The sequence below is a fragment of the Cynoglossus semilaevis genome, chromosome 4 (assembly GCF_000523025.1).
Source record: "Cynoglossus semilaevis isolate Cse_v1.0 chromosome 4, Cse_v1.0, whole genome shotgun sequence".
NCBI classification, from domain to species: domain Eukaryota; kingdom Metazoa; phylum Chordata; class Actinopteri; order Pleuronectiformes; family Cynoglossidae; genus Cynoglossus; species Cynoglossus semilaevis.
In genome coordinates this window covers 9,621,395-9,636,197 of record NC_024310.1, presented here as the reverse complement: position 1 = coordinate 9,636,197, position 14,803 = coordinate 9,621,395, and the positions used below count along the sequence as shown (strand labels likewise).

The 14,803-nt window shown below is 39.8% G+C and overlaps 2 protein-coding genes across 2 annotated transcripts in view; both read left to right on the top strand.

Moving 5' to 3' along the window:
* The window catches only part of LOC103377999 (FRAS1-related extracellular matrix protein 2), a 61,181-nt gene extending 49,733 nt beyond the window's left edge, over positions 1–11,448 (top strand). Inside the window, exons 7-24 of the mRNA XM_008309030.3 lie at positions 169–318; positions 1,171–1,380; positions 1,934–2,131; positions 2,226–2,390; positions 2,488–2,670; positions 2,749–2,879; positions 2,997–3,152; positions 3,703–4,006; positions 4,191–4,322; positions 5,042–5,373; positions 7,443–7,635; positions 7,718–7,822; positions 7,936–8,063; positions 8,193–8,327; positions 8,420–8,546; positions 9,181–9,368; positions 9,644–9,790; positions 10,059–11,448. Coding sequence (XP_008307252.1) covers positions 169–318; positions 1,171–1,380; positions 1,934–2,131; positions 2,226–2,390; positions 2,488–2,670; positions 2,749–2,879; positions 2,997–3,152; positions 3,703–4,006; positions 4,191–4,322; positions 5,042–5,373; positions 7,443–7,635; positions 7,718–7,822; positions 7,936–8,063; positions 8,193–8,327; positions 8,420–8,546; positions 9,181–9,368; positions 9,644–9,790; positions 10,059–10,565 — 3,491 coding nt within the window. The 3' untranslated portion in view covers positions 10,566–11,448. The remainder of the gene's footprint in view (positions 1–168; positions 319–1,170; positions 1,381–1,933; positions 2,132–2,225; positions 2,391–2,487; positions 2,671–2,748; positions 2,880–2,996; positions 3,153–3,702; positions 4,007–4,190; positions 4,323–5,041; positions 5,374–7,442; positions 7,636–7,717; positions 7,823–7,935; positions 8,064–8,192; positions 8,328–8,419; positions 8,547–9,180; positions 9,369–9,643; positions 9,791–10,058) is intronic.
* A 1,898-nt stretch (positions 11,449–13,346) lies between these two features.
* The window catches only part of LOC103378000 (short transient receptor potential channel 4-like), a 10,215-nt gene continuing 8,758 nt past the window's right edge, over positions 13,347–14,803 (top strand). Inside the window, exons 1-2 of the mRNA XM_008309031.3 lie at positions 13,347–13,854; positions 14,440–14,803. The exon at positions 14,440–14,803 is cut by the window's right edge and continues 30 nt beyond it. Of these exons, the coding sequence (XP_008307253.1) occupies positions 14,463–14,803 (341 nt within the window). The 5' untranslated portion in view covers positions 13,347–13,854; positions 14,440–14,462. The remainder of the gene's footprint in view (positions 13,855–14,439) is intronic.

Sequence of the window (14,803 nt, the reverse complement as noted above, 5' to 3'; positions counted from 1 at the left end):
TGAACCATTTTGTTAAAAAAATGTCCAAAAAACTTGCTTTAAGTCTATTAAGTCATGATCCTGATAATATTACATTAATATTATTATTATTATTATTACATATTAACAAATAATGTAATACATATCCCCACTTAAATCATTTCCTCCCTTCTACTTCTTCTTTCCCAGCTCCTGTCTTCTACTTTGGGAACACGGACTATCATGTGGATGAGAGCGACAGCTACGTGGAGGTGCAGGTGTGGAGGACGGGGACGGATCTTTCCAAAGCAGGAACCGTCACCGTGCGTTCCAGAAAGACAGAACCTGTCTCCGCCGAGGGTATGTGTCCGTGCTTACACACCTTTCTCTTTTGGGTCGGCTTTTTCAGCTTTAATAATAGCCTTAAGTTGTCGCCCTGTCACTCAGGAGTGCAAGGAGACGTTAACGCTGGATATTTAGGGCGGATGAGCAGGGGAATGTAAACATTGTTCTAGGTGAGCAGGAGGGAAATCAATGGCTTTTCTGTCCGTGTCTTGGATAAACCCAGTGAAGATAATAGTGGTCTGGGCTTTAGGAATGCATCAGAGATTGTTCTGTGTGTCAGTAAGTGCCTTGAACTCCACGTCTGGTTGCTAAGTTGCGCCTGCTCCGCAGCCTTCATTAATTCCCCCCTCAGGCACTCCTCTCCTCTCCCCTTTGTATAGTATCATAACATCTCTGCTCTTGTCCATGTCATAATTGTAAAAATGACTAGCGTGTGCAGCACATTCAGAATTTCCTTTATACACGTAACTGGGTCATAAGTAATATGATCGTGTGCAGCACATTCAGAATTTCTTTATACACGTAACTGGGTCATAAGTACATAAGAAAAGCCTGCGGCAGAAGTGTGAAACCTCAAACCGCTGTCTCTTCAAAGATTGACAAACCAATAACCTGAGAAATCTGGTTTCCGTAGCACTCTGTTAATCAGGCAACAAATTCCAACCCTTCCTTGGACATCAACCATGAGATACTGTATCATTTTGTCAGCACGTAGCGCGTACATGGTTCCTGAGAGTCTCAAAGGAATCACTGAGGACTCCGAGGACTGCTGTCAAAATATGATCAAATGTCCACTTGTCCACTCTCTCTGCTTTGAGCAGATCTGCTGTTTGAAACCTGTCTGACCTAGATTCTCTCGTTGAGCAGCTGGTGCAGATTATGTCGGCATCAGTCGGAATCTGGACTTTGCACCTGGAGTCACCATGCAGACTCTACGAGTTACCATCCTGGATGACCTGGGCCAGCCTGTGCTGGAGGGGCCGGAAAGATTTGAACTGGTTCTACGAATGCCGATGAGCGGGATTCTTGGGGAACCAAGCAAGTCCACCATCTTTATCAACGACTCCGTCTCAGATTGTGAGTGAATTAAATGTGGGACTGTAACATCGACTTATAGAAGTAATGAATGTACAGTAATAACATACAGCAGATGTGATCCGCTTGTTTTTTGTTAGTCTGCAGGAAGATGAAGCTCTTTTTTTTTCTAAGTTCATATTGCCAGTAAAAAAAGTTTTTTAATTATTTCCAAACAGAAAAATCAAAAATGAACCAATTAAGCTGTCGTGTTCATGCATAATCGACTCAAATGAACCATGGTCTCTTTTGATTTATTTCTTTTTTTTTCCTTAAATTATAATTGGAAACTAGAAAATCATGTCCAAATAACAGTAATTAGAGGAAATTAGCCTCTTCAGATGACATATTGACAGAATAACATTGTAAAACTTTTAAAATGACTTAGAAACAGGTATTGCAGTAGCTATAAGTTAGCCAAAAGAAGTTTAATGGCTCACGAAGAAGCAGCTACGTGTTAGTCAAATATGGTCAATAATATCTCCAAATGTGCATTGATTAAACAAACTGAACACTTCTTCATAGTGATATGTTCCTGCTCTTTATGTTGTCGTAGTGCCGAAGGTACAGTTCCGTGATGCTGTGTACGTGGGCAATGAGAATTCAGGTCAGATTTCAGCCATGGTGTACCGCAGCGGTGACATCAGCTACAGGTCCACCGTCCGCTGCTACAGCAGACAGGGCACGGCCCAGGTCATGATGGACTTCAACGAGAGGCCCAACACAGACGATTCCATCATCACCTTCTTACCAGGTGGTGTAAAAAAAGCCGGGCACATGCAGGGTTGTCAGTGGTGTCGTTCTGTGAATGTATTAAAATAGTTTCCTTTTATTCTTTTCTTTTTTAGGGGAGATTGAGAAGGAGTGTGTACTGGTACTCGTTGATGACACAGAGCATGAGGAGGAGGAAGAACTCCGCCTGGTGTTGGGAAGTCCCAAAAGTGAATCTCCGTTTGGAGCATCCATCGGGAAGCAGAATGAGACGCTGATCAAGATAAAAGATGACGCAGACAGTATGATGTCTAATGTCTAAAGTTCTTGTTCGACACATGGTAATTGTAACACGTGTAATTGTAAATGATCGCCAAACTGTCTGCCGTCCTCTCTCAGAGTCAGTAATCAGGTTTGGAGAGACCAAATTCAGCGTGAATGAACCAAAGGAAAGTGGACAGGTGTCTGTGGTGAAGATTTCGGTGCTGCGTGTGGGAGACACGTCTAGAGTGTCTGTTGTCCGGGTTCATACAAAGGATGGATCTGCCACCTCAGGGGAGGACTACCATCCAATATCTGAAGGTAGGTGACGACGCCAGGAAACATTATCGGCAGAGCACGAGTCTGAAGTTTGTTAAAAAATCTCTCCCTTCGCTGCAGAGATTGTGTTCAAACACGGTGACACCCAGCACTATGTGGAGGTGGAGATTCTATACGACGGTGTCAGAGAGATGAGGGAGTCTTTCACTGTTCATCTGAAGCCTGATGAGAACATGGTGGCAGAAACAAAGGTACAAATTAGGCCAGATTAGCATGAATTTAGGTGTCAGCTGTGTGTCACAGCATGGCGGGACAGCAACAGTTTAATCAGCGTTCTCATGCACGTCTGTCGTCTTGTCAATCAACAGCTGAGCAAAGCCATAATCTATATAGAGGAGACGAACAGCATGGCAGATGTCACCTTCCCCTCAGTGCCTCGGGTGGTTTCTCTGCTGCATTATGATGACATCCACAGGACCAGAGACTCCCTCCCTGTGGCTGGATATCCTGTCATTTGTGTCACTGTATGTCAAGTGACATGTTGTGTTATTTATTTTTTTAAGTGACTTTCTGTATGGAGTTTCTATGTTTTCCCCATGTTTGCGGTGGATTTTCAACTGAACTTTTACTCTAGTGTAAACAAGCAAACTTTAGTGAAAATAAGAGTAATGGTAAGTGACATAACACAGACATGTCAAAAAGCTAAATGCTAGCTAAGGAGAAACTGAAGGCCACAATAGATTATTAATTAGAATTAGTAAAAAAAAAAACTAATATATATATATATATATACAGTATATATATATATAGTTAAGAATCACAAACAACAAGCGAGCAAGAAAACGCCTTTAAAAATACAAAAGAGATAATTGAACTAACCATTTTGCATAGTAAAAAAATATATGTAAATATTAATCTATAATTCTTGAAAAATGATTATGATGATTATAATGATTACCACGATCTCATTAGTAACAAACAGAAATAACTTTGGCTGCTGCCGTGGAGTTTACAGGACAGTTCATTCACTGTTGCAGTTTTGTTTTTGTTTTTTTGTCTCTTTGTCTTCTCCAGGCTTGTAACCCCAAGTATCCGGACTATGATAAAACAGGCTCCATCTGTGTTAGCGAAAACATCAACAACACTCTGACTCGTTACCGCTGGCTCGTCAGCGCCCCCACTGGCCCTGACAGGGTCACCAGCCCAATGAGGGAGGTTGACTTTGACACCTTCTTCACCTCTTCCAAAATTATCACTTTGGACTCAGTCTACTTCCAGGCTGGCTCCAGGGTCCAGTGTGCTGCCAGGGCAGTGAACTCCAATGGTAATGAAGGTCTGGAACTTCTCAGCCACATAGTGTCCATCAGCATGGAGGAGGGTGAGTCAAGCTCCCTTTCTAGCCTCAAATATTTATAGTCTCACTCAAAGGGTTCAGCAGCCATTGGCCATCTCCCACCACAGTGGTCTCTGGCCTTTTTTGACAGAAAGATTAAAGCATTTTCTGAAGAGAATTTTTTGGGGAAACAAAATCATTCCTTCTTTTCTCCCTGGCGTCTCTGCAGGAATGTGCCAGCCTCGTGTGGCAGGCACAGTGGGAGCTGAGCCCTTCTCTGCCAAGCTGCGCTACACAGGAGGAGAAGACAGTGACCATCCAAACCTCATCAAACTAACTGTCACCATGCCCCACATTGATGGTGAGACCAGCAGACAGTGCCTATATCTGGGAAAACATCCTGTTGACAGAGGTTGTTTTTTGGAACCTAGCCAGCATTACTTTGTGTTTCTGGTGACAATTAGCTGAAAGACATCACAGACGGGGCCAGAAATACATTAGGGGAAAGCTGTGACTAGCTGTAAGCTAACTCGAGGGTTTTTTGTCAAAATGTTTTTTTAATTGTTTTAGAATCACACATTGGCCTCATCCCTATAAAACATAGTAAATATTATTAATATAGTCGACAAATTATTAAATGAAACAATTTAAAGCAAAAAGGAGGCAGAAATAGAGCTGAATAATTGGTCAAAGAGTCAAATAAATGAGACACCACTGATGGTTATAGGTTTGGTATGGGTTTCATCTGATCTCAGTAAAAACTAGGGATATTTGACTAAAGCTATAATTAAAGGTTGTCCCAGGGATTTAAAAATAAAGCAAACATATTTAAAAAATCATAAAATATTATTTTTAAAAATATTATTATATATTTTCTCCAACATAAGCCAGAATATTGACCTTCCTAGCTAATAGATTGACTTTTTTTTTTTTTTCAAATTTCCCTGTTTTAAGACTAATAACTGCTACCTTGGTGACCCCTGAACACTTCAGCTTGACAAACTTTATTCATCAGTTAAACTTAAATCAGTTAAACCAGAGTGAGCAGTAATCAAACGTACAGTACCGTCTGTTCCTCAGGTATGCTGCCGGTGGTGTCCACTCGAGCCTTGTCCAACTTTGAACTCACTCTCAGCCCCGATGGTACCCGCGTGGGACACCATCGCTGTTCCAACTTGCTGGACTACACAGAGGTGAAGACTCGCTACGGCTTCCTCACCGACGCCACCAAAAACCCTGAAGTGATTGGTGAGACCGCACCGTACCAGTTCAGTTCTGCCCTCAGGGGAACCGGCACGCTGAGGTTCTACAGAAACCTCAACTTGGAAGCATGTCTGTGGGAGTTCACCGGCTACTACGACATGTCTGAGCTGCTCAGCGACTGCGGAGGCGCCATTGGCACTGATGGACAGGTGAGCAACCCCACCTTTGAGCCGCAGTTCACCTCTGACCCTCCCTTTGTCACCCTGAGACATGAGGTGCACCGTGTTAGGTCAACAGAGCTGCAGAACAGCTCCGGGACAGGAATGTAGACTTAGTCGCTGGAGTCCTGCTCATTTTCATTCCAAAATCCACCTGTATTTTAAATCCAGTCAATCATTTGCAGCCGGCCTGAGGACACAGCCTGCCCTTTTGGTTGTTTTTGAGGACTTTAAGTAAATATCAGCCTCGGGAGAAACGATTATCTGCGTAGACACTAACCCCAGAAGTAACAGTGAACTCAGCATTGCTCGTTCAGTTCCTGCTCAGAGCCAGCAGCCTAATTTAAACCTGTATATTATTTGTTAGTTTTTCTTTGTGTACGTTGCTCTCACTGCCGCATACGATTCTTCGTGAGGAGATTTCAGTTTCAAAAACAGCTGTCAGTATTAGCATTCACCTAGGTAACCGAACGCACGTTAGCTTCCTCGCAGTTAATTAAGGTGACACGTTGATGAAGTAGAGCTGGGAGAGTGCAGTGGAACGTCACAGTAGAAACCTTCTGAGGATTATTAATTAACTCTCCACAGCAGAATGGCTCTAAAGGTGTTTAAGAATGTATATGAGTCCAGTTTCTCATTTCACATAGCTTGGGGTTTGTTAAATAACAACGGCAAAGATGGCTGGAAGCAAAGATGATCATGACGGCATGAAACACGCTTAGACATGCAAAGAGTCGCTGCTGGTGATTAAAGTTTATGCCATAGCTTCAAAAGAAATAATATTAGTGATACCGAGCACATTAGCTATGGTAATAATTATAACACCGGGGGGGCAAAATGCTTGTCCTGTCATTGTGATAACTATAGTTGAGACATAAATTTAATATTTATCCATTACCCAAATAAAAGTCTTTTTGCAGTTTAAAACCCTAAAGCTTTGAATAGATTTTTTTTACAAAATGTTTTATCTAGTCAAATGCCAAATAGATCAGTAAAATAGTAAATTAAACCTAAAAAAAAACAATATTTCAGTATGAACATCATTTGATAAACACATATTTAATCTAATCTATAGAGACCAGATTGCCCTTATAAGGTACTGAGTTTCTTACGCTGTTATTGGTTAAAAAGAAAATCTATAAATAGGAAAAAATCCATGACACACTACAAAAACCAACTGCAGCTTTAGCACCTCCGCTGGACCCTGGATGGTTGTGTTCTTGTCTGGTCAAAATACTCTAGTATTTAATGTATTTGTTGTCCCTGATATTTCAGGTTTCACGGTGGTCCAATTAGTCAGGTTTTTTATTGAACTCATCCAGAGGTTCTATTTGGATGTACGTCCACTCTACCAGACAGGAGCAGTGAATCTCAGTCCCTGTGCTCTGGTATCACAGTGACCCCCAGTGGGCAGTCAGGCGCGGCGTGGTGACATTTTATGGCGGTAACTAGTCTGTAACAGGGTCACAGGAAAGGAACCAGTGGCTCGTGTCAAAGGCAACGTTCTGCAAATCATTTGCCGGAGTCTTGGAGCCGTTCAGGCACGTCTGCACACGAACTGGAACCAGTGCAGACAGGTCGTTTTCACAGGTCAGAGGAAAGAGCAGGTATCAGAGAGGCACCACTCTGTGCTGCTTTACTTTTTACACCAAACATAACTCAAACTTTGACTGGACTCTACAGAAAGCTGACACTGAGATGAGAAGTCCACTTATGTGGCTGTAAGGAGTGGGATTTGAACAAACAAACTGAAAAGTTAGGAAACATTGGTCAGCGTTTAAGGTAAAACTTAACTTTAGGTGAGGTAANNTTTAAGGGAAAACTTTACTTTTGGTGAAGTTAACGTTACCTTCTGAACAAGTAAAAGTTAGCTTGGAGTACTGTATATGGGCAAACGTTTACTATGTCCCATGTTTCACAATATTTGCCTTTTCAAGCAAATGAAAGAACCTTAAATCTTTGTCTCTGAAATACTAATCTCCAAATAATCTGCATGTTGTGTTAATACATGAAAAGCAAAGTACTGCAAAATATGATATTTAGATGTTTTTTTACTACAGGTTCTTAATCTGGTCCAGTCCTATGTCACGCTGAGAGTCCCACTCCATGTGTCCTATGTCTTCCACTCCCCTGTGGGAGCGGGAGGATGGCAGCACTTTGACCTACAGTCTGAGCTGAGGCTAACGTTCGTGTATGACACTGCCATCTTGTGGAGGGATGGTATTGGCAGCCCACCAGAGGCTGAACTACAAGGCAAGTGCTGAACGAACGATGAAAACCTGACATTTGCGTTGTTCACGTTCATCTAACGAAGTCAACGGAAATGTCTCTACAGGCGCTCTTTATCCAACCAGCATGCGTATAAATGGTCAGGGCAGACTTGTGGTCAACTTTCGAACAGAGGCACGATTCCGAGGGCTCTTTGTTTTCGCACATCCAGGTAGAGGAGTTGAGCGTAATTTTTTCTTCCTTCAGATTACCAGATGTTGTTGTTGTTGTTTATAAATTTTGCTGTTTGTGCCTAACTCCTTAAGTCACCTCCTTGTCCACCAGCTTCACCAGTTTCATCCATGGTCATGTGTCCGGATCATCCTGGATTGACCTTCAATCTAAGCCTTGTGCGAACTGAGCCGACGTACAACCAGCCCATCCAGCAGTGGACTTTTGTGTCGGACTTTTCTGTAAGTATATCTGAGAGAAGAACAAATTCACTCTGCTCACTATCATAATTTACTGTTATTTTAGCATTATTATTTATTTTAAAACATGCAGAGCCATATATGGTATATAAATACACCGTCTCCTCTCAGGTCCGTGACTACTCTGGTACATACACAGTCAAGCTGATTCCCTGCACATCACCAATCAGTCTGGAGTACACTATCCCACCTGTCTGCAATCCCAGGGAGCCTCTGACCTTTGACCTTGATATCCGCTTTCAGCAGGTAACTTAGTTTATCTAGTTTTTTTTTTTTAACCAACTGTTTGATTCGTTTGTTTAATTGGGTGCGTGAGTTGTCTTTTTGTGTGACTCCAGGTCAGTGATCCTGTTGCTGCTGAGTTCAGTCTGAACACACAGATGATTTTGTTGTCTAAACGCACGCTCTGGCTCTCAGACGGCTCCATGGGCTTTGGACAAGAGAGCGACACTGCATTTTCACAAGGTAAAAAAAGATTATTAAAATTAAAACCTCCTTTTACATGTAGAGTTTGGAAATGAATTCAACCAAAAAAAATAGAATGATTTCAGTTATATTTTTGTGTAATTTCTTGACATTTTTCCATATTAATAATTCCTTTCATCATTTAGATTAGTCACAAAAAATATAGTGTACCTGCTGTTATGTATCTTACTATTTCAACAATAAACAGACAATAATGTGTTTTGTCATACTGTAGGCATGACTTTGATTAATTGTGACGAGTCAGGACAAATTAAGATTATTAGCCATGAAAATCAAGATACATTGTGATCGTGATTAATCGTGATTCATTCACAGCTACCCTGTGATTAATTCATTTAAAGTTAAAGCCCCTTTTCTTCATCAAACTATTAAGAAAAGGCATTCTGTATAAAGAATAGATTTGTCAAGAATAATGAATTGACTCGTTTAAAAATGTGATTACTCTCATCAGTCATTTTGACAGCTTTTATGGAATTTTCCAAAAGTTGAAGTAATTATCGCAAAAACAGTTTCAAAGTTTATTATTAGCAAATCAGCAGTTAGACTAAATGGCTTCTGAACATATAACATCTATGAACACATACTGTATTTTTATTTTTCTTTCTGCCGTTAGGTGATATCATTTATGGCCGAGTGATGGTGGACCCTGTGCAGAACCTGGGCGACTCCTTCATGTGTAATATAGAGAAAGTGTTCCTCTGCACTGGAGCCGATGGTTACGTCCCAAAATATAGTCCTAGCAACTTTGAGTTTGGCTGCTTGGCTGATGCTCCGTCCCTGCTCTACAGATTTAAGATCATTGTAAGTTACAAAAGAAAAAAAGTTGCATTTGATTTGTAACAAAAAAAAAACACTTAAAGAATGATCCACATAAATAAACTCCTCTGGTTTCACACTCGTGACAATCTTAAAGTAACAGTAACTATAGTTCAAGGTTGTCTATGGGATGTTGTTGCACGGCTGCCATCTTGTCTAGAAATGACAATAATCTTTTCTGCTCATAAACTTAAACCAAAATCATTATTTTGTTTTTCTCAGAAATTATAAAGAAACCTTCCTGGTTCATTGTTTTGCAGGACAGAGCTCAGCCAGAGACCCAGGCTCGCTCCTTCGGTGGTGTCATGTTCAATGCCTTCTTGGCAGTTGATGACCCTGGAGCCCTGGTCCTGGTGAGACAGCCTGGCTCTGATGGTTTCAGGATGGATTCTGCAGCTCTCTTCCAGGTAAGTACACAAAGCAGAAACAAATCAAAAATCAAATCAAAGGTAGCCCTTGAAAAAGTATTTTTTTCTGAATTAAAAAATGATATAGATATGTATTTTTAAGGCAAATCAGTGCATTTTTATTCCTGTTTGAGAAGCTTTTATTTTTGAAGACTTTTTTTTTTTTTTTGAATTTTTGTATAACATATTACGGTGATCAAAAGTTGATCAAATTAGTAAAGCAAATTAGTGCATTTTTATATTTTTTTGAGAAACTTGGTTTGTCCAGGTGTCTGCAGGGAGAGAGTGGTACATTCACACCATCTACACCGTTCGCTCACGTGACAACGCCAACCGTGGCATTGGAAAGAGGAGTCTGGAGTATCATGTAATGAGCCAGCACACAATTCAGATTCCAAAGAAACCACAGCGCACTCCTAGATCAGCCAATGATGTGCCAGAGATCGTGGACGAAATCGGCGTGAACAACAACCGTGGCACCAACATCCTGCACATCGCGTTAGACCGTAGCAGTCAACGCCGGACGAGCCCAGAGAGGGAAATCTTTACCAAAGGAATCATCCCCCACGAGGTAAACCAGAGAGACAATGGCGGCGACAGACTGGTGCTGATCATCGGCGTCTTTGTCGGCCTGCTCCTCACTGTTCTCATTGCCATCGTGGTGGCCTTACTGGTTCGGTCTAAGCAAGAGAAAAAGGATGTAGCTAAGACCTCGGGCAGCGCAGAGCCCATGATGACACAAGCCCTCAGTAACAGTGACAGCTCAGAGGTGTAGCCCTTCTGACGGACTGACAGGTTCAGTTTACGTTCTTTTTCTTTTGCAAGTGCCTCATTTTTCACAAGAGTTGACGATTGTGTCAAACAACACAAAAACGACAAGAGCTTTGATTCCTTTCCAAAATCTACTTGAAATACAGGAAGACACTCATTGCCTGGACAAAAACTACGAGAAAGACGATGTTATTAGCTTTTTTTTTAAAGGCACTTGTCAAGTTGTTGTCACTCTCCTCTTCATTTGCTTTTGAAGGCATTACATCCAAAAAACAAGTTGTTTTTCCAAAGGTGCTGCAAGAAGATGCCTGTGCAATCGGGAGTGTTACAGAATTTAAAATATTCACTGCATTAAAACACCAATGATTAGTTGCTACACTGGATAAATGTTATCGCAGAACAGGATTTTACAGTTCCTGATGGTCTGGATCTGTGTGGGTAAGCAGCGAGTTGATGGGCTCATCATTGGTTCTGGGTTAGTGTTGTACTAAATGTCTACATGTTCCCTGTTTAAAACCACACTCCTGTCCATACTAGTGTAATCAAACTAGAGCTCTATGGTACACAGAGGCACCTGCTGGCTGGGGTGGGATCAGCACAACATCCAAATCACACATATTTTTTGCAGAATATAATTTTTTGTGTTATTGTTTCCGCATGCATTTTATTTTTATATTTGTTTTAATATGTAAAAAGCAGCATCTCACTACTGAATGAATACAATTGTGAAATACGCGTCTGACCTGCTGGGTTTTCAATAACTAATTTCCACAATTTCCACAAGTTGGCCCACATTTCAAGATATTAAAACACTGTACAAATTACAAATTAAAAAAAAAAGTACCAAGATAAACACAATATATTGTAGGTCATTAATTTAATCTTGAGGAAACCAAAGACTGTACATAAGAAATGAACGAAGCAAACATGGGTTCAGATAAAGACAAATGAATTACCTCTAGGTATACGTTTTAAAATTCAAAACAGAAGGCAATACATGATTTAATTATTACAAGAATTAATGAAAATTATGTTATTTCTATGTTAAATCTGTCTGTTATTTTTAAAACAGTTAAATCGAGTCTCTTTAAACCACTTTTTCCAACACATGCAGAGTATAGCTGTGCTAAGGTGACGGTTCGTGTCGGAAAAGTTTTTGTTTTATTTCAGATTTCTGCTTCTGGTTGTGCTTCATTCTATCTTTGATTTTACCTCTATATGTTGTCACAGCTTAACAGAATTTCACATCCACAAGGCAAAAGGTCTACATTCAGAGCCAAGTTAATTTCTTTTACAAAGTCTACAGAGGTCGGTTAGTGATGAGCAAAACTCCCATAATAACAAACTGATATTCGTTTGCTGTCAAATGTAAAACATAGAAGAACATGTCATGTTTCTTCAGAAAAGGGAATTAAATGTTTTAGACTGAGTTGACGTGTTTTCCCCAGTTTTAAATGTATTAATTTATTTTTCACTTCACTAGTATTTAATATTATTATTATTTTTAAAATGATTCAAATACTGACAACTGAATCCTGCTCATAAGGTTAAAAACATGCACAGTTAGCTTCACCAATGTTTGTCAGTATTCAAATCCAGGCGGATAAATCTGATTACCTCACACTGTTAGTATTAACGACATCTAGACATTGCATCATACCTGTAGCCTTTTCTGCCTCTTTGTTTTTAATTGAAAACACTTCTATGCAACATCTATTATCATACCTTTATACAATGTTTACCCCAATCTTTGTTTTCGTTGCACATATTTTTGTTAATTTAGTTGTAAACACTGTATCAATTATGCTGTGGTTCTTTTTCCACTCGAAATGTTGTGAGTACGTTTGGAGGTTTTATGCACATGGTGTACGTGTGTATATACATATGTATTGTCTATAAGTATTCAATAAGGACGATTTGGGAACGGATATTGTTAGACAGGAGAAACACCTAGATGTGCTGTAAGTATTTGTAACATAGACCAAAAAGCACAACACGGTCTGCAAATAAATAATTTTTCAAGTAAAAGTAGTTTTTACTTTTTCCCCTATTAGGTTTTTAAAAGAAACAAACTATTATTTAAATCTAAGAATGGACTTTGAACTATTTGTGTTAAATTGAATTTCTAAAGGTTGAGTCAAAGTACATCATTTTAGTTGATTTTGAGGCAGGGTAACGAGTTTGGAGTCTGAGTTTGAGGGACATAAACAAGAAGTTTAAAATTATACCATGTTTTGGTCAATATAGAAGAAAATTACACTTAAAAGATAAGTCATTTTCTTCTTAAGACCATGGACTAGTAAAGCTGTGGATCAGGGTTCAGTCTGCAGAACAGGCACAAGTGAAAAACTTATTTTGGTGAGAAACATGCAGAAAATATAAAATTTTGAAAAAACAATTTTCAAAGATTTTTATCAAACTTTTTCAACATATCACCAAAAAGTAGGGTTTTGCCAAAAAATTCCAAACATTTTTTTAATTTTCTTTTCTAAAATTCTTTTTTAAAAAAGCTATATTTTTATGAGAAACATGCAGATAGAATACAGATATCAAGATACAATTTTGGATTTTTTTTTCAAAGATTATCAAAATTTTTCAGGATCTGACCAAAATGTTTTTCGAAAACATTTTCAAAAAAAAAATTTATAATTTTTTTTTTTTTAAAAACATTTTCAAATAAAAATTTATAATTTTTTTTTCAAAACGCTGTATTTGAAAGAGAAACATACGGAGCCCCTAAAGGGACATGGAGAAGAAAAAGAAACGTTTCTCGTGCGCACGAGATACGCCCCCCCCCCCACAGGGGAATCAAGAGGTAACAGGTGTGGGTGGTCAAACTAATTAAGGTGAGGGAGAAGTAGCAAGGCAGGACAAGCGGACATGATATGTCGATTGTTTACGTTAAATACCATAAATATTACATTTATACAAACATTTATAGCGAATTTCAGCAGAGCCAGGTTTGGTCAGCTTTTATTCTAGGGCGCGGTTTACGCGTCAGAAGTGTCCTGGAAGCGCGCACTTAGGTTTTAGTGTTTCAGCTTTTAGTGTTACGGAGAAACATGAAGGTCACTAACAGTGTGGCTTTAAAATGCTCTCTCTCACACACACACACACACACGCACACGCACACACACACAGAGACCAGAGAGGAGGGAGGGCAACAACAATAAGGTGAGGAGACGAGGATACAGTCGCTCCGACGTTCAACTTTCCTCCAAGACTGACTCCGCTCCCAGACCTCCTTCCTCAGGCTCATGAGGGAAGTTACAGCGCAGAGCAACAGGAGAACGGTAAAAGTTTCTGCTGTATTTTAATGCATGTAAGCAATAATGTGTTGTTGTGATGAAACGTTGTTTGTTAAATGTTTATAGTCACCCATTTTAGTGAGTGAATATTTTTCAGTTTTACTTCTCAATTTAAATAAAACAATACTATAGTAAAAAAAACAACAATAATGGTTACGGTTATAATTCTGTACCTTATCACTTTATTTGTACATATAGTGTGTGTTAGAGTACTTCTCACAGAGCAAAAAAAAATAATGAAAAGGGTGTGATACCATAGGTAAATTAGCAAAAACAACAACAAAAACAAAGAAACAAACAAAGTAAATATAGACCTGTACACAACAACCTGATTTAAAACACAGTTGCTGTTATGTTATGCTAAGCTATGAAGGGAAATGAGAAGGCCCTACATTTCAACAAAGCTCCATATTTAAACAGCATGATTTCAAATTCAAGTGATGCCTGACGATTGTGAATATTTATTATTATTATTGTTGTTATCATTTATAAATACAGAATTATTTTTAAATCTACTTTGGGGTTTTTTTTTTTTGTTTTTTTGTTTTTGTTTTTTTTGCTTGTTCTTAGATATTGTTTTAGGTGCTGCAACAATGTCGCAGCTCTATTACCGCAAAAATGGCAACTCTTCATACAGAGACCGCATCCCCTTGCAGATCGTCCGGGCTGAGTCTGAACTCTCCCTGATGGAGAGGGCCTACCTGGGTGCTGTGGAGAAGGGAGACTACTCCAGTGTAAAAGAAGCCCTGATGGACGCCGAGATTTATTTCAGAATCAACATCAATTGCATCGACCCACTGGGACGCACAGCTCTGCTCATTGCCATTGAGAACGAGAACCTGGAAATCGTGGAGCTGCTGCTGAGTTATAACGTGTACGTGGGTGATGCCCTGCTGCACGCCATCCGCAAAGAGGTGGTGGGCGCCGTGGAGCT